The sequence below is a fragment of the Vombatus ursinus genome, unplaced genomic scaffold (genome assembly GCF_900497805.2).
Source record: "Vombatus ursinus unplaced genomic scaffold, bare-nosed wombat genome assembly UNPS02009205.1, whole genome shotgun sequence".
Taxonomy (NCBI): Eukaryota; Metazoa; Chordata; class Mammalia; order Diprotodontia; family Vombatidae; genus Vombatus; species Vombatus ursinus.
The window spans coordinates 11588068-11611558 of record NW_020948983.1 but is presented as its reverse complement, the minus strand read 5'-3'; the positions used below and the strand labels follow the sequence as shown (position 1 = coordinate 11611558).

The following is a 23491-nucleotide window of genomic DNA, read 5'->3' as shown; positions in this document are numbered from 1 at the left end:
AAGAGATGGAGAAAGAATGGGGAAGGGGGAATAAAGAAGTAGGGATGGACAGAGTTCCCAACCTTCTGCCTCTCTAAAGAGAAACCAGAATTCCACTTGTCCTTATGGTGATGATGATAATAACTTACATTTATGTAGCATTTTAAGGCTTGCAAATTCCTTTATATATTTCATTTTTACATCTCATTTTAGGCTTGGCTTATAGTATAATCACATCAGCTATTAACTCTTGGAATTTTTTTAGTGTAATTGTATTTTTTACTTGATCAAATTCCTACAGATCTTTCCCTGTTCTTCATTTATTATTCCTCACTTTCTTGCTTCTTGTCTGTCTCTCTTTGACTTCCTTTAACTCTCAGCCTTCACGGACTCTTTAGTCCGGCCTTCTGAAAGAAACCTTTCCTCCCTCTCCACCCCTAACCCCTCACCCCAGGAGAGGAGGGACTGGTTTTTTGCCTTTCTTTGTATTTCCAGAACTTAGCACAGTACGGAACACTTCAGAAGTGCTTAATAAGTCTTTGTTGATTAACTGATGCTCAGCGCAACTCTGAGAGATAAGTAAGCCAGTCAGTCAACAAGCATTTATTTAAAATTTGCTCTGTGCTTAGCACTGTGCTAAATCTTGGGGACACAAAGAAAGGGGAAAACGTCCTCTTTGCTTCAGGAGCTTATATTCTAATAAGGGAAACAGCAGGTAAATAACAAGGTACCTACAAGTAATGTACTATCCTTGTGTGGATTGGAAGGTCAGTCATTTCAGAAGGGAAGTCACTAACAGCTGGGTAGACTAGGAAGGGCCTCTTAGAGGAGACATGGGATCTTAGTCTTTAGGGAAGCCAGGTAGAGCAAGAGGTGGAGGTCAGGAGGGAGAGTAGTCCAAGCATGTCACAGGACCAGTGTAAGGGCAAGAGTTGGAGTGTCTGTGGGAGGAAATTCAAGTAGGTCAGAGGACCTGGGCCCTGGAGTACAAGGAAGGGAATAAAGTATGAAAAGACAATAAATGATAGGAAGGGACCAGGTGTGTCAGGCTTTCTTTATATTTGATCCCAGGTATAATAGGAATCCTCTGAAGTTTATTGAGTGGTGGGATATCATAATTAGAACTATACTTTATGAAAATCACCTTGATAGCTGAATGGATGTTGGATTGAGATGTAGAAAGACCTGAGGCAGGGAGACCAATTTGAAGGCTGTTGTTAATAGTCCAGAGGAGAAGTGATGAGAGCCCTGAATTAGGGTGGCGGTTATGTGCTTAAAGGGAAAGGGACTAGAGTTGGTATTATTCTCCCCATGATGCAGATGACAAAACTGATGCTCAGAGAGTTTGTGACTCATCTCAGGTGCAATTTGAACCCATATCTCTCTAGATGCCAAGTCTTGTGCTCTTTTCACTAAACCATGCTGCTTGTACAGAAAAAGAACACAGGCTGATGTATAGTGTGTGAAAATTCAGGTAGATTCTTTTGCATGTGACAGTAGCCCCACCCTAGACTCTCTAGAATTCAACCATCATTTATTAAAAACATATTATATGCAAAGCATAATGCTAAGTGTTGAGTGAAATACAGAAGTTGTTTTGACCTGGCTCTTGCCCTCCTGGATCTTAGTAGAAGAGCTTACAATCTAGTGAAATAGAGCTAGGTGTTATAGAGTCTTCCAGCTCTGGAGATGATCTGGTAAGTGCTTACTGTGTATGTACCAAGCACTGTACAAAATGCTGAGGATACAAAAAAGTGGCAAAAGATAGTCCCTGCCCTCAAGCAGCTTACAATCCAATGTAAGAGACAACATGCAAACGAATATTTACAAGGAAAGTTATATTCAGGATAAATAGGAAATAATTAAAAGACAGAAAGTACTAGAATTAAGAGGGGTTAGGGAAGGCTTCCTGTAAAAGGAGGGATTTTAGTTCAGATTCATTTGCTTGTCCAGTTGTACAAAGGCTGGTGCCTCTGAGAGGCTTTGGTCAGTTTCTGTTGACCAGGAAGTTGGTGGTAAATAGGAGAAAAAACAACTTGGTTCTTGGCCCAAGCACATGCAGCATAGTGAACAAGCACTTTGCCAGAAATGCAGGAGCTTCCTTCCCTGCACGGAAGGTCTGTGGTGGTCTTTTTCATTGGAAGAGGCATGGGTTTTGGGACTGGCTTTATCAGCATCAACCAAGTTGATTTAGAGAGCCTTTTTCCAAGGGAGAATGAAATAGTTACTAACTTGTGGGTTGATTTGAGAATACAGCTTTCTCCACCTGAATATTTATAAATCAAGCTTTCCCCCAACCCCAATTGAAAAGACTACAAAGCATTTTTTTTTAATTAAATGGCATAAGTGAATTGTAATAGCAGAATACTAAGAGGCAATCAGTCAACAAGCATTTATTTAAAACATGATCTGGGTTTAGCATTGTGCTTAAACCTTGGGGATAAAAAGAAAAGAAAAAAAGTCCCTGTGCTCAAGGAGCTTGTATTCTAATGAGGGAAACAGCAGGTAAATAACTAGGTATCTACAAATTATATACAGAGAAGATGGAGTGCAATGTAGGGGAAAGTGTCCTGGGTTCTAATCCCTGCTCTGCCATGACCTTGAACCAGTCACTTTCTCTGTCTAGGTCTGTTTCCTCATCTATAAAATAAAGGGGCTGAGCTAGATAACCTCTAAAGCCTTATGAAACTCTATTAAACACTATTTGTGGAACATTGACCTTGGCACAGAAGAGTAGAATTCTACCAGACACCTAAAACCAGATGAAAAATAATATCCCATGCGTATGTTATGAAGACCTAGCAAGTCTCTCAGATGTGCATATTAATTGATTTCTGCAATGCAGATTCCTCTTGGATTCAACTCGTTCTGAACAAGAAGAGGACATCAGTGAGATTAACAAATCCATTATTATCACTGAAAATCAGCTGCTGTGTAAGGGCCATTTAATAAAATGTTTCTTAAAAAAAATGCCCTTTTCTAAAGAGGAAGACAGAGACCAGAATAGGAGTCAAGTGCAGCTGTTGGAACCTCTGCCAAGCAGCCTGATCTCACCATCAGAAAACTGAAGTAAAAAACTCTCATTTTCTGTGATCTCAGATGAACACCTCCTCTTCTGTCCCTCTCCCCAGAATCCTATGGCCCTTCTTTCCCCTTCCCCCCACCACGTCCTAGGCACCTGATTTGTTTAAGTCCGGTCCTGGATCGGAGCTGTCAGCCAGCATGGGTAAATGGGATCTGGCAGACTACTTCTCTGGCAGATCATTACGTCACTCTTTTTAGACCCAAATTTATCTCAATGCATGCAGACTGGCTGCACTCTAACTGCAGGCTGGCTTTGAAAGGGCTCACATGAGGAGTTAGGGATGTATGATTCATGGACTGGGTCCTGTTTTTTTTCCACTGCCCTGAGCTTTTCGGGGATGGGGAGGAGTGAAGGGTGGGGTGGGAGGGGTGGTGTGGTCTATGTGTGTTTGTGTGAGTATTTGGATGTGAGGATTGGGTTAGTGCCTGGAGGTGAAAAATAAGGCAGAAACATTATTATTGTTATGTTTCTTATTCTGGAACTTTGATCTTTCTTCCAAAGCCCCATACCATTTCTACCCTTGATTAAGTCTGTCGTTGATTAATTCACTGCACCTGCAGAAAACTGTTCTACACACTAACCACTTTTTGGACAAGTCGCTTGAGAAAGTCATCTAATCTGCCTGTCATGTCTCCACTCCTGGTTCCATTCATGAAACAGACATGCTGTTTATTGGTCCTGAATAGTTGGGTAACTATTATTGGCAATCTGCACTTTGGAAACTGAAAAGAGCCCAAACCCCTGAAACATAAAGCTTTTCACATTTTACTCCATGTAAAACTGACATTTAGGGTCACTGGATCACTTGGCTTGGTACAAACATGGAACTTTCCATCTTCAAATGAGGCACTTGTACAGAGACTCCACCAAGAAACAATGTCATGACAGGATAGGGCTGATAGCAAGGAAGCCTGGGAGCCTCTCATCTACAAGAGGACTCCCCTCTTGTCCTTAGCTTTCCCATCTACTGTATAGAACTCATAATGTACCCTGCTCCATCATTAGAACATCCGAAGTGCCACATGTGATCCTTTCCATGGTCTCTTCCCACTAGGATTCCATTCTGTCTGGGGCACATGGGATAGAGGACAGGTAATTGAGGTGGTTGCACCAGGCCCAGTACTCTAAGAGTGGGGTGGGGAGCACGCTGCCCACATCTGGGCAGTGACTCAAGTAGGGCAGCCACATGAGGAGAAGGTGGCTTCTCCAACTGGCACTAATTACCAGAGGCTCATTCAGGGACATATAATCAACCTACAAGCTTTCCGTGCCCCTCTGTCTTGCCATACACTCCTTAGATTAAGAGACTACGATGTACCGATTGACGCAGTACCAAACAGCTGGGTATGAGAAGATAGGTAAGCTAGGTCTCTGCCCAGAGGTAACTCAGGGCTAGTGTGGGGAGATAAGACACACACACACACACACACACACACACAAACACACTCACACACTCACACACACATTCACACATAAATATGCTTGACACTTTGATACTTGTCATAAATGTAATACAAAGCTGCCTTTTAGAGACTTCTCTTTCAAGGCTGTCCTCACCCATATAAAACTGTTTTCCCCAGTGTAATTTGCCCCACCCATATTGCTGGAAACTTGACCCTAAAGGGGGTCAAGATTGTCCTTTTTGTTGAGCCTCAAGGGCCAAGGACATTGCCCTAAACACCCCAGCTTTCCTAATACCCATCTTGAACTTATTTATATTTACAACCTGATAACACTTTTCTGGGTATCATTACTCCCCACTGTGGAAAGTAGTATTTTCTTTGCTTTTTCGCCAAACTGTGTATCATAAGTTCCTGGGGCTACTTCTTGGAGGAAGCAAAGCAATTTGGGATCTGTAGAATAAAGATGTTTTGTAAGTAGATGAGATTAAATTGCATCCTAAATAGTTTCTCACTCCAAATAGCTGACCTCTGCAAACCAACTTTTTTTTTTTCCCTTGGAAGTAAGCAGTAGAGCATTCCTTTTAGGTAATTCTGTCCCATACTGACCTCCGTCTGGCTTCCTTCTTGATGATGGTTGTTACTGACACATGATGGGAAAACCCAGATCAGAGAGTACAGAACTACCAGCTGAGAAAGCAAAACTGTTCAAGGTCTTTTTTCTTTCTTTTTTAAAGAAAAAAAATGTCTTCTGTGGTTTATGAACACATCTGTATTTTAGGGACCATATTTTTAGGTCTTAAATGTGGTGCCAAGTATAATATTTAAAAGCAATGGCAAAAGTTTGCAACCCTATGAACTCATTGGAGATCACTTTCACTGTATACTCATTGTGTGGTATATAGTAGAAAAAGCATCAGCCCTGGAATTGAGAAGTATGGGTTCTGGTCCCAGCTCTGTCCTGAGCTCATTGTTCTACTGAAGCCAAGTCACTACACCTCTATTGAGCCTCAGTTTCCTTATTTACAAGGAGTTGATCTCTAAGGTTCCTTCTGAAGCATTAGCTCCAGACATTCCAGGACATTCCAGAACATTCCAGAACATTCCAGAACACAGAGGAGAGGAAGTGACTCCCTCAAAAAGCAGATTGTCATTTCTGGTGCCTCCTAAAATCTGCAGCCATGACCTTTTCCCCCTTCCTTCCCCCCTTCCTTCCCCCCCACCCCCACTTACTTTAAACAGATGTTTATACTATGACTAAAGGTGGTTGTGGAGGCTGGTGGATACTTTTTAATATGGCCTCCATTACTATCCAAGAGGTGATTACTTTCAAATATACTTGCATTTGAAAGGACAAGTGCCTACTGATCATAACATTGGGCCTTTTGTTTACTGTTAGCCAATCTGGACAGTTTGGATCCTAGAAATCTTTTTTTTTTTTTTTTTTTGGCTAGGCAGTGGGGTTCAGTGACCTGCCCAGCGTCACCCAGCTAGTAAGTGTTATGTGTCTGAGGTCAAATTTGAACTCAGGTCCTCCTGAATCCAGGGCCAGCACTCTATCCACTGCGCCATCTAGCTGCCCCCTTAGAAATCTTTAAAAATGGGATTAGAAACCACCAATCTAGGACTGGCCCTGCATTCAAACTCCATAGTTCCTTCTTTGGATGTGGATAGCATTTTCCCTCACAAGGGCTTTGGAGATTCTTAGATCCTTGCATTGCTGAGAAGGGCTAAGTCTATCAATGTTAGTCCTCGCACAGTGTGGCTGTTAATGTGTACAACATTCTCCTGGTTCTGCTGTCTTCACTAAGCATCAGTCCATACAAGTCTTTCCAGGTTTTTCTGAAGTCTACCTGCTCATCGTTTCTTATAGTACAATAGTATTCCATTACATTCATATACCACAACTTGTTCAGCCATTTCCCAGTTGATGGGCATTCTCTCAATTTCCACTTCTTTCCAAGTGCATAATTTGGAGCATGAGTTCTTACCACATGGTCATCCCATGTTCTTCTCTGTTTGTGTATCTGATGCCTTCTTTCATGTGACTTCTCTTGTGTAGTTCTTCACTGGTAATACAGTATATAAAATCTTCTGTTTGGCATTCAAAACTCTTTATTATCTGCCCTCCACCCACCCCCACCCTTTACCTTTCTACTCTTCTTACACTTTATACCCCCACCTTGTTCTTCTTTGAACAAGACATTCTATCTCCAGAGTATTTTACCTGGCTGTCCCCCATGCCTGCAATGCTCTCTCTCCTTACCTCCACCTCCTGGCTTCCTTGGCTTTCTTCATATCCCAACTAAAATCCCACCTCCACAGGAAGCTTATCACAGCCTCTCAATTCTAATGTCTTCCCTCTGCTGATTATTTCCAATTTAGCCTGTATATCGTTTGTTTGCACATAGTTATTTGCATATTGTCTTCCTTATTAGATTGTGAGTTCCTCTAGAACAGGGATTGCCTTTTACCTTTCCTTGTATCCCCAGGGCTTAGCACAATGCCCAACACATGGATGCTTATTAACTGACTACTTACACCTATCATTGTCCTTTGGGTGAGCCCTAATTTCAGTTCTTTCAGAAGCTGCCATATTTTATAATTCCCAGGCATACAGCATCATCAGAAGAATATTTCTGTTCAAAAATTATGAACCTTTACTTTAGGAAAGATTTTGGAGTTATTAAAAATACTGAACAGTTTCCCAAGAGCAATATAGCTCCTCTTGCCCAGTTATTCTTTGTAATTCTGCAACCTCCAATCGTTTTATGTTTTTTCTCCGTATACATTGTTGTAACCTTGTTTATATTGTTTTCTTGGCTCTGCTTACTTCACTCTGCATTAGTTCATGTGAGTCTTCTTACACTTCTCTATATTCGTCATACTTCTCATTTCTTACAACATAGTAATATTCCATTACATTCATTTACCATTTATTCATTTAGCCATTCCCCAATCAAGGGACATCTACTTTGTCATCCAATATATATGGACAGGTAGAAGAGCTTTACTGGTTGTCCACCCAACTGCGTACTATATTTTAGAAAATAAGCATTCTTCATCTATTTGGTCATCCTAGTGTTACATTAGGCCAAAATCTTTTGAATGATTATAGATCTCATTTCAGAAGCTCTGCAGTGTTCTGGGACCAAATAACAATTTTATCTAATAGAAACAATCTCTTTTTCTATTTGGACTCTATATTGAGTATTCTCCTTGATAATGGCAAGCCCCCTTGGCAAACATAAATCTCCATTTTATTCTTGAATATAGTCTTATAATATTCTTGTAACACTTCTCTGTTATTACATCTTTGAAGGAATCTTGTGTGATTTTGGCTTATGCATGGTAAACATCTGGTTAGAGGAGAGACATTAAGGCATCCTTTTACACTACTAAATGAAAGACTTTTTCGGTACTTAAAACTGGTAGTGTCATATATTCTCTCTGCTCTTCAGTTATGTGACTTGAAACTTGTAGTCCACTGGAAAATAGTGTTTGAAAAAGCCTGGTCCCTTTCCATTCTTGCATCCTGGATTCTGTTGATGCATGTGGAGATTATTTTCATAAACAAATTCCAGAAATGGGAAAGTAGTACATGATATGACAAAAACTTTGAAAGCTTTAAGAAAGATGATTATTACAGTGTCCATTCATGATTCCAGAGGATGAATGATGAAACATACTATCTATCTCTTGACTAGAAGGAAATAGATTTGGGGTGCAAAATGACACATATTTTTGTAGACAGCAAATTAGGGAATTTTTCTTGACTATGTATATGTTATAAGGACTTTGCTTTTTTCCCTTTTTTCAATGGAATCGGAGAGTAGGAGGGAGAAAAAAATAGGTTTCGATTAATTTATAAAAATTCAAAATAGATGAGGGTGTTACAGATGTGAAATATTACATGTAGTTTCAGATGAGGCCACTGTATTATTATTTTTGCTTAATTGTTTTACTTTGTTGCAAGACACTAGTCACAGAATGGAGGTAATCTAGGAATGTTTGTAATATAAAAACAAAACACAGCACTAAAACAAACAGAAAAGGGAAAGCGGTTATTAACTGTATCAGTAGTTATTAACAAAAAAGTTACCTTTTTTGCTGAGTAAGATCCAAGATTTTGTCTCATCTTTTAGTATGCTTCCCTCACTCATATTCTTTAATAATCAATCCCTCAACAGCCTCAAGATTTCATCACATCTGGTACAGAATTTCTTTTTGTTTAATCTGCTTTTCTCATCTTGTTTTCTTTAAGGTCATTTGCATATTCCCATCCTCACCCCCCTACTTTTTACTTCTTTTTCTGTAAATAGTAATGAAATCTATACTACCATTCTGGAAAGGGACTCCCTCTATGGTGCCATCATTCCCGTGATTCCCCAGAAAATAATAACATTTATATAGCATTTTAGGCACTTTACAAACTACCTCATTTATCCTAACAACCCTGGGAAGTGGGTGCTATTGTTATCCCCATTTTTTAGTTGAGGAAACTGAGGCAGAGGCTGTGACTTTTCCAAGGTCACATAGCTAGTGTCTGAGGCAGGATATGAACTCAGATCTTCCAGGCTCTCAGTTCAGAGCTTTGTATTCTCCTATATGTATTGTCTCCCCATTAGAATGTAAGCTCCTTGGCTTCAGGGACTGTTTTACTTTTGTCTTTGTATCCTCAGCTGATATTTTATAAATGCTTTTTCATTCATTCATTTTCTTCCTTATGCAGCATATTGGGTCTCTGCTGTCATTGATGAAAAAAAAATTTTTATAAAAATTGTTTCCATTTTTTTCACCTGAAATGGTTGAAACTTGCCCTCCTTGTTTTAACCTTAAATTAACTTAGGATGATTGTTTTGTTGCATCTTTTACAAAGTTTTCAATTAACTTGCTTTTTCCAATTCTTATTCATTGTAGGTGATACTCCTCATAATCTTCCACTATCCTCATCTGTAAGACCTTATGAACAATTTTACACTCTAAATCAGCATTGCCTTTGGCTTCTATATCTCTCTGCTAAGCATGTGTTTGCTGACTGACATGTTTTCTAGATTCTTGTCTCTGTGACAATTTATCTACTTTGATTAAACTTCCTTAGGAAATGGTTAGATAGTGTTGATATCTGTTCTTTTTATCCATTATCCATATTTTGCCAATAGCTAAAAAAAAAGGTCAAGTTGTAGTTGTCTCAATTACACACATATTCTCTTCTTTTAATTTTTTTAGTTTGGTATCGATTTTGTTCTTCAGCAAGCTAATAGCCTACTTCAGCTGATTTAGAAAATAACTTCCACATCAGTTAGCAGTCCTTTCCTGTTTGTTAAAATATAATCAGTTTCATATTTAATGACTATTTTGTGCTCACCATGTCCAACACCTCCTGCATCTTCTCGAAATGTTTGTTATATATAGGCATGAGACTTCTGTATAGTCCACAATGATATTTCTTATTTCTAAACCATTTTCCCCCCCCAAAAAAACCGTTTTTTTTGCCTTTCCATATGCCCCCTTTTCCTTTCTGAGCCAATCTACCTAGCATTTGTTAAGTGCCTAGTACTTGTAAAGCACTGTGCACAAAAATGATATAAAAAAAACCTTGCCCTTAATGATGTTATATTCCACCTTTATAATGAGGTCACCAAATTATGTAGAGACAGATTCAATTTTAAGCATTTTATCAATTTTTATGTAACCTCATCTTCTGTAATTGATGTTGGTACATAAACTTCAATTATCTTCAGGGTTGTCTTCTTGAAAATGCTTATCGTGAGCATTACTGTATGAAACAATTAAATGATATTTCTTGTTACCCTGTAACGCACAATAAACCCAAATCTACTGCCTTCTTTATTCACCTCTTCAAAACCTCAGTGCTTTCCTTCTATTTAAATGTATCTTCTTTTTGTCTTCTGATTTTATTTATAGCAAGATTGTCAGCATTGCCAAGACTCAGTTGTTAAGATAGTACATCAGCTTCTTGGTCATTAGAGAGGGATTTCATGTTTAGGTTACCAACAACTAAGTTAATTTTTATGGATGTGACCTAAAAACGGCATGATTCTTAGCACCCTCTGCTCCCCTTTCTGCCTTTGCCACCATCACTCTAAAAGAAGAAGGGGGTCTGAATAGATCTGAGTCTTTTTTTTTTCACATGACTTAATGGACCGCCTACTGGTAAAAAGTTTTTCCTTACTTCTCTAAGCTAAAGTAGACATAGTTTGATGCTGTATTCATACTGGAAGCCTCTCCAGAATGGTAGTCAGCCAGGGTTTGCTCTCTGTTGGCATAATCTTTGAAAACCTAGAATCACCTCCACTACAGGATGTAGCAAAGAGTAGGACTTTGTGGGAAGAAATATGCATTATTTAAACAAACACTGTTACTACAAGCCTTTCCCAAACATGGGTAAAAATGTAAAAGTAACCAGAAGAAAGCTGACAGCATTTTGGGTAGATACTCTGTGGAGGATTCATGGAAAAGAATGGCTAAGAATTGTGTCAAGATGGGAACACCTGAAAGGGATAGTGGTTTGCACAACACGAATGAAGTCGCGGATCCAAGTGTCAGGTTGGACTCCCGGGCAGAACTACATTTCCAAGGGGCCGCTGCAGACACCTTTTCAGACACAGCCAGGCGCACCAAGACAGAGTGGGCACTACGTTTCCCGGCGTACACTTCGGACATGGGCCGAGGGGAACTACATTACCCAGGGGGCAATGCAAGAGGCGGGGAGGGGGCGGGCCCGGTGGCCCATGCTCCCTCCCCCCTCCGCCCGTGCTCTCGCCCGGGAGGTAAACAAACTGTGCCGCCGACCTGACAGCCGCCAGGGTCGGCGCGGAGCGGAGCGGGGCTGGGGGGGAAGCCAGGCGGGGAGGCGGCCTCGGCCGGAGCGGGGGGCTGCGCTGGGGCCGGGGTTGCTCGGGCTTCCCCGCCGCCCCTCGCATGCCCCGAGGCAGTGAGTAGCCACCCGTGGGCGCCGCCGCTGCTCCGGGAAGGGACGGGGGCGAGGAGAGAGGTCGCCCCCGGCTCTGGGTGCCCCCGGCCCTGGGTCCCCCCGGCCGAGCTCATGGAGCGGGTGCGGATGATCAACGTGCAGCGCTTGCTGGAGGCCGCCGAGTTCCTTGAGCGCAGGGAGAGAGGTAACGGTCACGGGGCAGTGGGGGGGGGGGGGGCAGGGGGGGGGCCTGGGGGTGGGGGGGGGGCCGGGGGGTCACGGGGAGGGAGAGTGGGAAGGGGGAGGGGAGACCGCGAGATGGGGAGGAGAGCGGACCATGAGATGAGGGGTAGTGGGAAAAGGGGGATATGGGATACCGGATCGGGGAAAGAGGACCATGAGCTGAGAGAGTGGAAGAGTGCGGATGTGGGACCACGGGATGGGGCTGGAGAGGATCATGGGCTGAGGAATGGTGGAAGAATGGGGAAAGGGGATCATGGCATGGGGAGAGGGGGATGGCGGGGCCGGGAGACCATGGGATGAGGAATAGTGGAAGAAGTGGAAGAGAGGACCACGGGATGGGGGGTGGTGTGGAAGAAGGGGATGTTAAAGACCAAATGGATAGGAAGAAAGGAGACCATGGGTTGGCGAGAGTTGAATGAAGGGGGAGAGACTAGGATAGAGAGGGAGGGGACCACAAGATTGGGAGGGAGGGTGGAAGAATGAACATATGGGGACCACAGCTGGAGAGGGACAGGACTGGGAGGGTGGAAGAAGGGGAAGTGAAGACCTCAGGATGGAGAGGGAAGGGACAGCTTTGTGGGGAGAGTGGAAAAAAAGGGAAAGATAGGACCATAAGATTGGGTAGGAGAAGGAACCATTGAATGGAGGAGAAGAATAAGGGGAAAGAGAGCCTCTCTCTTTTTTTTTTATTTTGCTTAATACCTATTACAATGCATTTCATATAGTAACTGGTGGTTAATAGATATTTGTTAGTGGATGAATGTATGTTTGGAGTGCACAAAAGGAGAAAGATCTGCTGGGAATGGGGTTTTTGAGGGTGAGGGAGAGGCAGAAATTGGAATTCCCAGGAGTTTGGGTACTTGAAAGTTAAAGGTAGGGGAATTTAGGTTATGAGGGGAGGAAAGAGACCTTTAGTGGTAAGGGTAAGGGTGGTACAGTGAATGTATGTGGATAAAGAGAGAGGTCATGAGCTTGTGATGGAGACAAATTATTCAATTGAACGGACATGTTTTAAGTGCCTGCTATGTGTCAAACATTGTCTAGGTTCTGGGGATCCACCACATATAACAAGGATGTACGGTGTAATTACTTTATGTACTGCTCTAGTGTGAGTTGGAATGTCATTTTCATCTTTTTTCTGTTTCAACAGCCCATTGCCAGGAAGAGGGCTCTTGGCCCTATGGATTCAGGTGCATTCCTCTTTACCCTTCTATCTTCTGTCTTGTGCAGAGTGTGAACATGGCTATGCCTCAACCTTCCCTTCTGTGCCAAGTCCTCGAATGCAACACTCAAAGCCACCACGGAGACTGAGCCGGGCACAGAAGCACAGCAGTGGGAGCAGCAATACCAGCACTGCCAACAGGTACCATTCTGAGGATCCCAGAGAAAGGAGCTGGAGAGGACAAGCGGAGGCAGCAGTGCCATGTCCTCTGAATTTAGTTCTGCTCAAGCACTAAACCTAGAGGCATATTGAGGGAACAAGAGGTGGGGGTTTGGTCCTCTTACGAAAAAAAGCAGTCAGAAACGGAAAGCCCATAGTGTAGCTTGGTGAGAATACAAGGTAATAAAAACAGTGGAGGTGACCTTAGGAGTTCTTGCTGGGATTATTAAAAGGGAGGTCACAGGCCTAAGAAAGGAATGAGTCCAAGAGAATTGGCATGTATGTACATGCATGCACATAGCTGCAAGTAGTAATCTTGTATCTGACTCCCATTCATTCCAGTTTTCAGGAACAAGAGTCCAAAACACCAAAAATATCCCTAGAAGATAGAAAACAGGAAAATGTTTTGTTTTTAAGTAATAAGAAAAAATGTAGGTAGAACAAGAAATTGAGCTCATTGGGAGGGAAAGGATAGGGAACGGGAGAGCGAAAAACATGTTGTGGAAGTGTAGTTTCTTATTTAATAATAAACCAGATTGGATTGTGTTGTAACCAAGACAGAAGACCCTTAAAGCAAAAAAACAAAAAACAAAAAAAAAAAACTTTTGAAAGGAGCTGCTTGTCTTTCAAGCGGAACAAATCCGTCCAAAATGCCTGTCTGGGTATACTCAGACATAGTTGGCTTCCATTTTTGAAAACTTTTTTGGCAGAGTCTGGCTGCCTCTTCAGAGTTTTCTTCCTGGGAACCAATGATTTTCAGGGATTCACCTTGGAGCTCTTTCTTGTATTTTTCCTTTTTCTGGATACTTCTTTCTAAGATTCTCAGTTCCCTTTCCCCTCTTACGTGTGTACACACACACACACACACACACACACACACACACACACACACCCACCCCCCTTGCTTTTCCCATTGATAAGAGAAAAACTGAGTAGGATTGTATCATTGGCTCTTAAAGTATCATCTATAGAATAATGTGAGGCATCAGATTTGATAGTGCAATACCATCCCTAGATTCACACAACTTAGCCCTATGTTTTGGAAGGTACCATAAGCCAGATGGTTGGTCATTGACTGCAGTAGTCAGCTTTTGAGGGAAAAGGAGGTGCTTCCTTCTTATTGATGCTTAAAAAAATCAGACTATTTGTATTTATACATATGTGTATATATGCCTTACTAAGGAGGAGAATGGATTTTAAGCTAACTATAGCTATATAGTATAGATTTGATCAAAGCAAAATGTCTACTATTCTCTGCTACAGCACGTTCCTCTCAGGCTACGTGTTGCCTTTTTGCGATTCCTTTTCCCATTTATGGCTGCTATATTCATTTTAACCTGCTTTTCTCTACAAAGATGTTTGGGGTGGGAGAAATACAGTATGTTTTGGCTAGGGTATTTAACCACCCTGGTGATGACCCTGGACCTTGCTTCTCTTTTGGACATATGGGTTAGGGAAAATTTCCTTTGGTGCTTTTCATGTTCCCTTTAGCCTGAAGTTTTGAGTCACAAACTCCATGAGGGCCTTTGTATAGTACTTCCATGAAAACTGAGGTCCTTCCATTAATAATCTGATAGGATACACACATTTTAGTTGTGTAAAATTAATAATTGCTTTCAAGGTAAGAAAGAAATATGGGTAGGTATGAATCGACCTGATGTCTTTGTGTATTTAGTTGTCGGTGACAAAGGTGTGCTCATCACATTATGTCAGGACTGAAATGAGAATTTATTTGGGGTCTAGAAGACCTGAGTTCAAATGTGACCTCAGATACTTCGTAGCTATATGACCTAGGCAAGTCTTTAACCTCTGTCTCATTTCCCTCATCTGTAAAATAAGGATAATAGTACCTACCCCTTAGATTGTTGCAATGTATCAAATGGGGTAATATTTGCAAACTGCTTAGCAAGCCTTAAAGTGCTATAAAATGCTAGCCATTTTTATCATAGTGGCTACATCATTTTGATTATTTTCCTCTGGTCAAGATATTTAAATCCTCATACTATTTAGGAACTCATGTTGCTTTCAAGAATTTAACACATTTTTAAAAATTGTGTTATATGGTATAGTTTAGGAGTTCTTTACCTTTTTTGTGTTATGGACTCTTTGGGTGACAGTCTGGTGAAGTCTGTAGACCCCCTTTAAAAATAATATTTTATTTTTCCTCCAGTTACATGTAAAAACAATTTGTAAACATGTATTTTTGTAAAGTTTTGAGTTCTAAATTCTATCCCACCTTTCCATGCCCTCCCCCCTTCCTGAAACTGTAAGCAATCTGATATAGGTTATACATGTGCAATCACGTAAAACATTTCCATATTAGTTGATTTGTGCAAGAAGACTTAAACAAAAAAAGTGAAAAATAGTATGCTCCAATCTTTATTCAGACAACATCAGTTTAGTCCCCCTTTCAGAATCATATTTTTAAATGCACAAAATTAAATGCACAAAAAAACCCTTGTATAAGATTACAAGGGAAATCAGTTCCACTGAAATATAGTTATCAGAATATTTTAAAAAAACAAAACAAGTTCATGGACACAAAGTTAAGAACTCCTGGATAATGGAAAGAGTAATGGACTGGGAATCAAAGACTTGGCTTCTTTTTAGTCCATTAATTGGTTCTGTTAGTATATTTCATATTTATTAATTGCCTGTATGTGCCAGGCATTGGATACAAAAACAAATGAACCACAGTCCTTGTCCTCAAAAAGCTTACATTCTGTTAAAGGGGATACAACTTTTATATAGATGAGTAAATAGAAGATAATTTGAAGAAAGGGAGAGAACTAACAACTAGGGAGAATAAGTAAAGATTCCTATAGGAAGTGGCACATGAGTGCAATGTGGTTGTTAAGTAACTGCCGGCATTGCCATTAATTGCATAGCCTTGGTGAAAAAATTTCATCTCTCTGGGCCTCAGTTTATTCATTTGTAAGATAAGGGTTTCAGATTTTTAGGGCATCTTTCAGCTCTACAAATGTATGATTCTGTGACTTATTGGTAGTTGAGAAGATACAAGTTAGTATGTCAGAGATCTAGAATTATAGCAGTAAGTTCATATTTGGCATTTCCATTAATATTTGAATGATATGTTCCACCTGATAATAGGGGGATTGAATAAAAATATGCTGTTATAATTTACTAATAATACTGGAAGACTTTATCTGAAAAGTCCATTATTGTTTACTTTGAACATTTTGCTCAACCTGGATTTTTGACTGAGTAGTTTTTCTCTGTTCTGGGGATTTCTGATAATTATAATAATAATGATGATTCACATTTATACAGTACTTTCAGATTTACAAAGCTGCTAGACCTGTAGATTTGTGTATGGGACCATAGTGTTTTTACTGCCTGTTTTGACCCAAGCCTTTGCAATTTGTTTGAAAACACAAGCATTTTATTGTTGTTGTTGCGATTGGGGAATAACTGCCCTTACACAAACCAGACCACCCAGACTAAGTATAATGATTTTCCTTTAGGAAAGAAGGAATGAAGAAAGATTTCATAATTTTACCAATTGACATTAAGGTTATTAAGGGCAAGGATGATTTCGATTTTAATCTTTGTATTCCCATAACTTAACATAGTCCTTGTTGAATTGAACAATACATAATCCAGAAGAGTCCTGTAAAATGAGTTTTGGGTTGTAGCTTCAGACTGTTAAGAAAATTGTGTTGAGAAAATACATTGATTAAAATGAAGTACTGAGAATAAGCTGGTCTCTCTACCCATTCCTTCAAAATACCTGGCTTTTGGAAGTAGAGTGTCGATTACAAAAATTTGGATGTTAAATTGCAGTGGTGAGAAACCCAAATTCAAATATGTAGATGACTCATAGAGTTGTAAGAAACCTCAAAGGTCATCTACTCCAATCTATTATCATATAGAGAAATACCCTCTATAAAATCTATTCCAGTGACAGAGATCTCACTATTCCATTTTTTGATTGCTTTAATTGTTAAAAGCTTTCCCTTATGCTGAATCAAAATCTGATGTTGGACTTAATTCTAATTTCCAGGAAGTATAGTCTTTTTTTCTACACGTTAACCCTTCAAATATTTGATTGCTGCTTTTATGTACTGATTTAGTATTTTTTTTCATTGCTGGTTCATTAAGCAGTTGTTCCTGTGACACAGTTTTGAACCCCTGCACCATCCTGACTGCCTTTCTTTGGACAGATTCTATATTTTGTTAGTATTCCTTTTAAAAATGTAGTGCCTAGAACTTAATACAATATTCTAGGTGTGGACTGACCAGCCGAGTATTTAGTGGAATTCTGATGTTTGTTATGTATTTATATATCTATGACCTAATATTGTATTAGCTTTCTTAGCAGTTGGGTTACACTCTTGATGCATATATTTGGTAAAAACTTCAAGTATTTTTTCTATGAACTGATGTTAAACTCCGCCTTCCCATCACTTACTTGTTCGTTTTTTTTAAGTAAGCAAGGATATCGCATTATCTCTAGTACATTTAATCTTGTCAGACATTACCCATAGTGTTTGTTAGGAAAAAACCATATTTGTTAGGATTTATCAGGTCATGTTAGTTTGCTTTTAGGGGCTACTATGAGAATCCTCCTAGTTGTCACCTAGTTGTTGGATTTAAAGGCAATTTTACTGTTACTTTTGTAGCAAATATGCTTTATTTTAATAGCCTCTGAGTTATGTTCATTTGCAACAGAACTAAGCTAGTGTAGAAAAGTGAAACTGGATAGAAGTATAACTAAGTAGAATAACATTGACTTTTTTGGAGTGAAATTTAAAGAAAGCTTTTATTATTATAGATTTATGTTACATTTTACCAATGAAAATTGAAATAAAATCTTTAATTCCATAAAACATCTCTTTTAATGATCACAACCACCCTTTGAGTTACACTGTTATTATTATCACTAATTTGCAGACAAGGAAGCTGAGTCTCAGAGAGGTGAAGAGTAACTTGTCCAGGGCCTCCCAGCTACCAAGTGACTGAGGCAGGACTTGAACCTAGATCTTCCTGACTTCAAGTGTAGGCTTTATCCTGTACACCACAGTGCTGCTAACTTAAAGCAGAAAGGAAGGAATATTTGTAAAGATTTTGATTTTTTAATCATTTGAAGTGAAGAAGTGAACTAGAATATAGCAATATACGCTAACTCAAATTCTACTGCTTCTTTCTAGCCATTATTTTTCATAATCTTCATCACGAACATTGATATTCTGTAGGTTATAAAATTTCAATTGATTAACCAAGACTGGAGCAAACCTTTAGTGTTCTGTATAGATTTATATGAAGTATATAGAGTTTTGGTACATGTATAATATCAAGAGGCATAAAGGAAATCCCCTACTGGGTTGGGTGAACCCCTTAGACAGTTTATTAGAGGACATGAACAAGAGTCACATTGGATGAGAAGGTGTGAATGGGTTGTGATCTACACTGTGAAGGGAATGTCCCCATCTAGGAAATCCAATGTAACAGGCACTTAAGTGCCTACCACTTAGGCTCTGAAATAGCTAGGTGCCTCAGGGGAAAGATAATATTTATAAAGTGCTTGCCTTCCACAGAGTGGGCACTATAGAAATTCTCTTCCCCCTCTCCCCTCACCAAGTTCAAGGCACTCTGTTAGGTACTAGGGATATCAAAATAAACTAACAAAGTCATTCCTACCCAAGAGGGACTTGGGTTATACTGGGGAGCTACACTATAGAATGGTCGTGTTTATATAGCCCTTTAAGGTTCACAAAGCACTTTACATATGTTCTCTCCTTTTTTTCCTCACAACAACCCTGTGAAGTAGGTATTGCTGTTATCCCCATTTTACATGTGAGGGATACATACATCTACCTCAGCAGACATTGGATTGTGACTAGCCTGGTATCACACAGCTACATCTAAGGGAGGATTTGAACTCAGTTTTTCCTAACTTCAAGTCCAGCACTCTATCCACTGGGCCAACTAGCAGTACGTAAACAGAGAAGTATATGTGCAAGAGAATTTGACAGGAAGGAAAGCTCTAGCAGCTAGGAAGCTCGGGAAGGGCTACCTGTAGGAGGTGGCCCATGAGCTGAGCCTTGAATGAGGTTCAAAATTCTGAGATGTAGAGGTGAAAAAAGAACGCATGACAGGCATGGGGAACAACCTCTGCAAAGGTGTGGCGTGGAGACAGAACAGACTCAGGGAGCATCGAGTAGGTTCGTTTGCCTGGAGAAGCCTGAAAAGGCAGGCTGGAGCCAGATTGTAGAGGGCTTCAAATGCCAGACTGATGAATTTATATTTTATCTTGGGGGCAACAAAGAGATTGTGGCTCTCTTTCTTGATTTTCACCAGTGTTATCTTATATATTTATGCTGAAAGTGGACTTGTGCTATTATTTGTTGTTCCGTCATTTCAGTTGTGTCTTGACTCTTCATGACCCTATTTAGGGTTTTCTTGGTAAAGATACTAGAGTGGTTTGCCATTTACTCTTCTGGGTCATTATGAGAAACTGAGGCAAACAGGGCTAAGTGACTTGCCCAGGTTACCACAGCTGGTAAGTGTCTGAGGCCAGATTTGAACTCAGGTCTTCTTGACCCCAAACTTGGTGCTTTAGCCATTATGCCACCTAGCTGCCCTGTGCTATTATAATGTCAAGTTTTTTTTAGCTTCTTTTCAGGACAATTTTCAAAGAAGTACAAAGGAGAGAAAACAAATGACATTAAAAGAATATTATAAACCAATGACATAACTATTTTGAATCTTCCTAACAGCCAGGTGTGAGGTAGGGCCTAACGCAGATTGTTATTTCCTTAAAATATGTTCCACTTAGCTGTGCTAATCCTGGATAATGCAATGTGGATTCTTCCCTAAATTAATACTCCGTGCTAAGATGTTAAGATGTCACAGCTATTAGGGAATCTGGCTGTAGTAACCATCTGGTAAGCACAAAGTCCTTCCCCAAACTTGTCTAATTGTGATACATCACTTTACCCTTTTTCTCTGGTTTTCTAATAAAATCCTTAGGTCCTAGTAAATCCTACCTGCCACAAACCAGGTTGCATCACATGTTCCCCAGCCCAAGAGCATGGGTAATCGGTCCCAGAAGTTTATTCACTGTTTCTTGTGTGCTGAGCTACAGAGAAGCACTATGGGAAGATTGAAAGGAGTAGGACAGAACTTTTAGCCTGAAAGACATTTTCCACTAGTTGGTTTCCTAAGGAATGTCCAAAGGGAGGAATTTGGAAAGGAATGGATATGTACAACTCAGTAGTTCAGTACAATGGAAATGAACCAGACTGGATGTTAGAGGACCTGGGTTCAAAACCCTGGTTTTAGCCCCTATGACATATGTAAAGTTGGGCAGATCACTTAACCTCTCTAGTCCTTGGTTTCCCCATTTGTAAAATGAGGGAGTTAGACTAGATAACCTCCAAAGTCCCTTCTAGCTCTAAATCTATGATGTCTGGGGGGTTCCTAAACAGGTTTGCTATAGTAGTTAAAACAAAGGCATTCCTTTAGAGATTGGGGCCAAACCTGCCACAAGAATAAAATGATACCCAAATTTGTATTTGGCAAAGAAATAAAAGTTTATTTGCACTCGGAAGTAAAAGTGAGCCTTTGGCACACATCAGTCAGGTTGTTACAAAGTGATCTGAAATGTGTGAAAGTTTGCCTTAAAACCTTAAAGAAATCAGTGTTTTAGTGTGAATTTCAGGTTGAGGACAGCATTGGAGCTAGCACATTGTTTCTCCTTCTAAATATCCTATGGAGCTGATGTTTATTCTCAGGGCCAGGAACCTTAAAGACAATGGCACTGTTTCAATTCTAGCTGTTAAAATTGTGGCCTCCTTTTGGAACATTTTCCCATTGCTTATAAAGCTGTAATTTAAGATTTCTTGAGTTTGCAGTTGCTGAGTTGAGAGAGGTTTCAGTCCTTCATTTGGGGAGGATAATTACATTCATTGCTGTGTTGTTAGTTTTAGACCCTCATCTTTTCTCTTGTATGTATTTTGGGGAAAGGTGAAGGTTACGATACCTTCATTTCTGAGGAGAGTTTGTTTGCTTTTTTTGTTTTACTTAATGGGAAGTGATAGATTTCCTTATTTTATATTTTATGCATTTATAAAAGCACATTATACTTTTTTATGCTTCTTTTATGGCTTTATACTTCAAAGAGGAATTACATTTTGAAACATTATTTCTTTGTTAAAGAAATATATGTTGTCATAGTCTACGTCAATTCAATAGGGAATTCTTTAGTTTCTTAGAAAATATTAAAAATTAGTAACAGTTAAGCCCTTAATGGTATCAGCATTGCTATTAGAATTTCTTACATTTATCTGGGGACTTCAAAATATTAAAGCACAAAGGAGTGAGACACATATACAGTGAAACTTGATCCAAGTGCCAATCCCTTCAGAATTATGTGGATTCCTTACAGTAAGCATAGCTTGACTTTGTATCAAGTGTTTCAAATTGGAACTAAAAGTTCAGCAGCACTGTATTTAATGAAAAATTTCTCCAGTAGAAGTATTGTGTGCAGAAAACATGTAAACATGAAGGCAAAGCAGTGGAGCATGGTCACGGGAAGTATGTGGAGATAACTTACCTGATGGATGTTATCAAATAAGCTACTCCAGAAAAAGTATCTTGTGTTTTTCTTTTCTTTCTTTTCCTTAAAGATTTTGTAAAAGAGAAAAATATTTTCTTATTATATCTTTCATCATGGGATTCAGTAAAACCTGGGTTCAAGTTCTGCCTCTGCTATTTGACTCTGGACAGATCTCAGGGCCCCATGCAACTGTGGAAGACAGTAACTTGCAGAGCATTTGTTACTCTGTCCTGATAGAAGGTGTTTATTCACCTGGAGTCCCCTACAGGAATGAAGTCACAGGTCAGAAAAAGCAATCATGAAAAATGATTGAATGGAGAGAGAGAGAGAGAGAGAGAGAGAGAGAGTGTGTGTGTGTGTGTGTGTGTGTGTGTGTGTCTTGAAAAGAACACGTCAAAAATAGTTTATTATTCTGAAGGGTAGATAGCAACATGGCCAAAACTTTGAAAATGTTTGAATGAGTACCCTCTTTAAATGAGTACTCTCTTGTTGTTGAAAACTAAAATCTGTAAATACTCTCAATAGTATTTTTTTTTAAATGAAAGAGTTGAGTTTTTCTTTTATTTCCTGTGTCAATTAAGGAGACAAGGTTACTTCAGCATTCAATTTTAATTAGAAGAAACCTTAAAGAAACTTTTCTTTTCAATGAGAAGAGTATACAATAAAGTCATAGTAACTTGTTACTTAGTATTGAAAGGAATGTGTGGTTGAAGAGGAGTTGTTGTTGTTGTTGTTGTTGTTCAAAAACAGTGCTGCTTCTTGGTGTGCGTCTAAGGAGTTTAGTAACAATAGGACCAAGTCAGAACACCGTAAAATATATACTTAAGAGAACCAAAGATGGAAGACTTGAAATAAAATGTGTGAATGATACTGAATCTCAGTTGTTTCATTTCCGTGGAATGACTACACAGTTTTAATAGATAAAAAATATCATTTAAGCAGGGCAAGGTAGTAATCAATTATATAAATTTTTGCCTGATAGGATACAGTATCATGCAATGTAGTTCTTACCTCAGCTTAATGTAGTCCAGGGGTTCTTAATCCGGGTTCCCTGAATGTTTGTTTTTTAATTTGATAACTGCATTTTAGTAGAATTAATTTCCTTTGTAACTCTGTGCATTTTATTTTATGCATTTGAAAGCATTATTCTGAAAAGTGGTCCGTGGGCTTCACCAGACTGCCTAAGGGGCTCGTGACAACAGTAATGGTCGTAATAGGAGAAGGGAAGATAGAAACAGAAGCTATCCCGGGATCCCCTAATGGTATATTAGGCAGTATGATATGAGGTGTGCGTTCAAGTCTTTGTTCTGCCATTTTCTAGCTTTATAGCTTTGGGCAAGTCACAACCTTTCAGACATTTTTTCATCTGTAAAATGGGAATGATACTTTCACTAACTACTTCAAAGGGCTGTTGTGAAGAAAGCACTTTGTAAATGTTAAAAGTGCTAAATAAAGACGAATTATTATGATGATGAATAATTCTTGCCTTCCCCTATAAAAATTCAGAAAACGGAGAAATTCTTTGGGATGACTTTTGATAGGCATCTTGAGGGAAACTTAGGGCTACTTATTGGATATTTTTTGCCCACTTTATTTCATTTTGAGTTTCTCAGTATCAAGTTCAGGAATTAGAGATCAAGATTTTGGTCTTCTGTGTTCAGAGTTGGAATCCATTGTCTTAAAATACAGGGTAACATATATTTGTATTCTGGCTGATAGAAATATTAACTCATGGTGTAACTCTGTGGGATATATTTCCACCTACTTACTGATGTTTTCCCCCTTGGCATTTGAGATCTGTGAAATAAACTTCACTTTAAGAACTGTTCCCAGCACTAAGGAATAAAAAACTGAGTAGAAGAACAGAACAAGAATATAATTGATT

General features: G+C 39.6%; 1 protein-coding gene across 3 annotated transcripts in view; it reads left to right on the top strand.

Moving 5' to 3' along the window:
• The window catches only part of MXI1 (MAX interactor 1, dimerization protein), a 101448-nt gene that overhangs the window by 10832 nt on the left and 67125 nt on the right, over nt 1-23491 (top strand). For 2 of the 3 annotated variants that reach the window (XM_027851732.1, XM_027851731.1), the window contains exon 2: nt 12875-13007. In XM_027851732.1, the coding sequence (XP_027707533.1) occupies nt 12875-13007 (133 nt within the window). Of the gene's footprint in view, nt 1-11451; nt 11607-12874; nt 13008-23491 lie in introns of those variants that run through there. The other variant, XM_027851733.1, reaches the window with a different exon arrangement.